The sequence below is a fragment of the Nanorana parkeri genome, unplaced genomic scaffold, assembly GCF_000935625.1.
Source record: "Nanorana parkeri isolate BGI_ZX_2015 unplaced genomic scaffold, ASM93562v1 scaffold2857, whole genome shotgun sequence".
NCBI lineage: Eukaryota > Metazoa > Chordata > Amphibia > Anura > Dicroglossidae > Nanorana > Nanorana parkeri.
The window spans coordinates 6,904-11,707 of NW_017309125.1; the positions used below are offsets into that span (position 1 = coordinate 6,904).

At 42.3% G+C, this 4,804-nt stretch overlaps 1 protein-coding gene across 1 annotated transcript in view; it reads left to right on the top strand.

Moving 5' to 3' along the window:
• Positions 1 to 277: 277 nt before the first annotated feature.
• Positions 278 to 4,804, top strand: part of RSL1D1 (ribosomal L1 domain containing 1) — a gene marked incomplete at its 3' end in the record, with an annotated part of 90,664 nt that continues 86,137 nt past the window's right edge. Inside the window, exons 1-4 of the mRNA XM_018574280.1 lie at positions 278 to 411; positions 981 to 1,022; positions 1,851 to 1,983; positions 3,033 to 3,203. Coding sequence (XP_018429782.1) covers positions 278 to 411; positions 981 to 1,022; positions 1,851 to 1,983; positions 3,033 to 3,203 — 480 coding nt within the window. The remainder of the gene's footprint in view (positions 412 to 980; positions 1,023 to 1,850; positions 1,984 to 3,032; positions 3,204 to 4,804) is intronic.

Consider the following 4,804-nt stretch of genomic DNA (forward strand, 5'->3'; position numbering starts at 1 on the left):
CGGGGACTGTGCCCAGAAATCAGGGATGAATGTAGGGCTGCAACAACTAAATCGACTAAGTCGATTATAATCGATGATTGAAAAAGTTGTCAACATTTTCAATCATAGATGAATCAGCGTTCGATTAGTTGACCTTGTTCACGGCTTCACACACGCCGCGTGCCACACCTCCTCCCGCTTGCCACTGCCAGACCTGCCCACCCACATGCCGCACCTCCTCCCCGCTTGCTGCTTCCAGACCCGCCTGCATCCACATGCTGCACCTCCTTCCCGCCTCATGCTTGCCACTGCCGGACCCGACCGCATCCACATGCCACACCTCCTCCCCCTTGCTGCTGCCAGACCTGCCCGCCGCACGCGCATTGCCCACATCCACGATCAGCACAGGGACGCGGAGAGAAGTTGGAGCAGGTGTGAGGGGATGACAGCCGCCGACAGACAGGCCCGATCTCAGAAGCAAGTTGGTGGAAGACTGCTCAGGTAAGCCTGCACTTTCACACACACATGTAGCTCTATAATGTATTGCTGGGATTTGTATTCCTCTACAGCTGACGGTATATTGCGCTGTACTGTATATTATACCATCAGCTATAGAGGACTACAAATCCCAGTAATACATTATACACTATGTATAATGTATTGCTGGGATTTGTTGTACTCCTATATAGCTGGTGGTATTCTGCATTGTGCTGTATAGGGGACTACAAATCCCAGCAATAATACATTATACAGCGCAATTTCACCAGCTATAATGTACTATTGCTGGGACTTGTAGTCCTCTATAGCTGGTGGTATTTGCAATGATTAAATACTGAAGGGGGTCTAAAACTCAATTCAATAAGGGGGGCACTGGATGATTTTTTCTCAGCAGCATTAATGTCTGCGTGTGTTTATGATATCAGTGTTTGTTTGTGATCATTTATTTTTATGCAATGTCAGTATATTTTTTTAGTGTTGGTTTGTGTGTTGTGTCTTCCCAGGATTTCTGTGAGTGAGGTGGGTATGGTTGTTAATGTTTCTGGGTATGTATACATGTGTGCAGTGTCAGTAAATATGTGTGTGTGTGTGTGTGTGTGTGTGTGTGTGTGTGTGTGTGTGTTAGGCCTCATTCACATCTGTAACTAGGTATGATTAGGGATATCTGTGTCAGGAATTTGCATATTCGTGCAGCAAGAAACCTTATACCAGTATTGACATTCAGCATCTGTCACCTTTTCAAGGTAATGATCAGGTAATAGCCGCTGCATGTAAACCCTGGCACACCGCATGAAATTGTAAGTGAAATGATTACATATGGTTAGGAATCAATCACTCTCCCTGGACCCATTTGTCATGCATCCAGGCAGAGTAATTGATTGCTTACCACATGTAATAGTATCACTTACAATTTCATGCGGTGTGCTGGCGTTTACATGCAGCGGCTGTCACCTGATCATTACCTTGAACGGGACAACTGCTGAATGTAAATACTGGTTTAATGATTCTTGCTGCAGGAAAACACAAATTCCTGACACAGATATTCCTAATCACACCTAGGAGGTGATTTACTAACCTAAACACACGCACGCACCAGGTGCGTGTGATTTTCACACAGCAAAACGTATTTATAGAGGGAAACCTACAGGAAAAAAAAAACGTGTGATCTGCTTGCAGCCTCTCGCCCACTGTAGCCGCTCCCATTTACTTGAGTTTGCCGGCTATTATTTCCTGGTCACATGTTTCCTGTGACATCACAGAGCAAGCTGCAGGATAGGAACTAGCCGCTACCGTTCCAATTCACTTGAGTTTCCCGCCCACTACTTCCTGCTTCGGGTCACATGTTTCCTGTGACATCACTGTGCAATCTGCAGGATAGGAACTAGCTATTTCCATTTTTGCTTTGTGCGCATGCTTGTCAAGTGCAGCAGTTACTTAATGCCCAGTGGTGCACGTGCAGAGATCAAGATGGAGGAACGTCGCGGTTATGGCATGGATATCGAGCAGGTGAGAGCAATGTGTGCTTTAAATTCGGGGCTAAATCCGATAAGAAGCAATGAGCTCTTGGTTTGTATTTTAAAGAGAAATGATAATCTATAAGTTCAAGGCGTGTGACTAATTTGCAGTCCCTAAAAGATCAGTGTGTCGTTTTTGGCAGAGCTTTACTGAAAAATTTTATATCCTACGGTAGAATAGTACATATAGGGAACCTGCATTTTTTAAAATGATTTCATATTCAGCTATCTACACCTGGGCACAATACGTTGAATGAGACGTATTATCCGTGAGGTACTAAACAGCGTATTGGTATGATTGGCTGCAATGCCCAGCATATTCACTAGGTGACAGTATACTTTTTGCACCTTTTTACATGGAAATATAAATGTAACTCAAAGTATTTTCTTCTCTGCAGTGCTTGATACAAAGTTGTGAAAAATAGGTGCAAATGTCTAACCACTTCCTTTTTTTCAACCTTGAGGATTATGGGTTGAATATCGTAGTTAGACATGCCTAGTAACATATTTTGATGTGTTTCTGATAAAAAAAAATGAGATGTAATTTTTCTTTATGGAGATTATGGTTGGTATATCAAGGCTACACATCCCAAGGAACATATTTAAATGGTTTCCGATAAGAATATGGGTATAATTTTTCTCCATGTGGATCATGGAGTATCGTGATTACACAGGCCAAGGAACATATTTAACCTATTTCTAGTAAGAATGTGTATAATTTTTTTACATGAGGATTATGGGTGAAAAAAAATCCAATAATCTGCACTTAAGGATATAGAAACTTCCTTTGTGGATTGTGCAGCTGTGCTGAAGGTAATTAACCCTCAAAATATGTATCAAGTGTATGCACTGCACATCAAATGCCTATATCATCAAATAAATATGAACTGAAAATATTCTAAGACTAGTCCAAACAATGACCATAATATAGCCCTGTGGTAATTGTCTGCAAATATAAGTTTAATTGTCATCCATTCAATAGAAAGTGTCCGATCAAGCCCATATGGTAATAAACACTCTTAAAATTCTGTTCACTTATAGCTCCCAATTATGATGTTCCACCATGTAAATCATGTAGAGATCCTCACTCACCATAAAGTAGGACCGTTTTTTCAGGGCGGTCAAACCGCATGTGTGGCAGTATCCTGCGATCTTCCTCCTTTTTGTCCTCTTATTCTTCCCTCACCAGCTGAAAGTCTGCAGGCCCTTCTTGTAAGTTTCTGCTATTCTTCCTGCAAGGCAGGCATTGAGGCCAGACATTATTATTATTATTATTATTATTATTATTATTATTGTGCTAATAGTTTGCAACTTTTTAAAAATGCCTATTGTGGATATTTTTAAAATTCAAATTTTTCATGAAGTTTTTCATCTAGTTACAAGTCAGCTAATACAGGAAACAGTTTCAAACTGGAAAAATGTAGATACAATTTGAGATCTAATTGTGAGTGCATCAGTAAGAAAAAATTAAGAAAATTCACCCAACCGAGCTTTGTGTCTACATGTTCCAAAATATTGGAAATCTGTGTGAGCAATGCATTGAATTCCCACTGCGTTGCTATACTCTGCTATACCTGTTTTACTTAGTAGTTAACCCCTTACCTGCCAGATTGTAGCAAGTGACAGTTTCATTGATCTCTATTAGGATCAGTATGGGTGGCCTTACTAACATTTTCGTCTCCAGTTTATAAATGGATATGTGCCATGAGATAACACCATTCTCTCTGAAGGGACAAAAGTCTATGGCATCACTTTTTTTTATTGTTTATGTATACCTAATTTTAAAGTGTATTTCTATATTTGCAGACAAATTGGGATAACGCCTATTTTTTACTTGCAATATGTTCCCAGACACATTGCATAGCTTAAATAAAAATTGCTGCTCACATTTGTAGATGTGTTTTTTTACTTGCTTAAAAATCCTACCTAGCCTCCCTCCTATTTAATGTTAATTTAATGTTTATGACAATTAGTCCTATCTGTACTGTGCTGGTGGATTTCCTTATTAGTTGTAAAAAATGCATACACTATTTTTAGCGATCGCACCGCACTGGATGCAGGGCATTGCTGTACCATGCGTTCCGGTGCGGGCGATCACAATGAATTGCATTGCCACGCCCCCTCCCACCCCAGAATGTGTGAGGCTTTAATTATGCGATCCAGTGCGTTCCGGGCACTAACCGTGCCAGAATGCACTGAATATGGTTTGAACCGGCCCTAAGACCTGTGTCACTGGTTCAAGGTGCTAATCACAGTAGGTCTGTGACTAACCACTTGCCACCCGCCAGCCATATACGGCCAGATGTGCACCTTCTAGATGTGGATAGGCGTTTTTAAAACGTCCATGGGACCCATGCCCATTCGTGTGCACCGCCTCACGCAGATATGAGCGGGAAACTGTCAACATTTTAAACAGCCAGCGATGGCTGTTTACATACAAGCAGTCCAGGTCTTAGAGACCCCTGATGTCTTCATAAAGAGGGCCTGTGAGTAATGACCTGCTCCCAGGCTACCTGATTGGCCGGGAAGCTCGCTTCCCAGCCAATCAGCAAGGAGCTGGCTTCCTGGCCAATCAGGAAACTGGGAGACGGGTCATTAGTCGCTGACCCGCTTCCTGATTGCACGGGAAGCTGGCTCCATGTTCCCCTCCGGCACTGCCGGTCAGAGGAAGTCTTCCTCTGATCAGAAGTTCAGGTATTGGAGAAGATATCGAGCATTTGGGCGAGTACAAGTACTCTGTATCTGTGCATCCCTAATCAAAACTGTATTGGTCTGTGCTAAATAGCGCTTCTCAGTGGTCAGCGTGGTCCCCA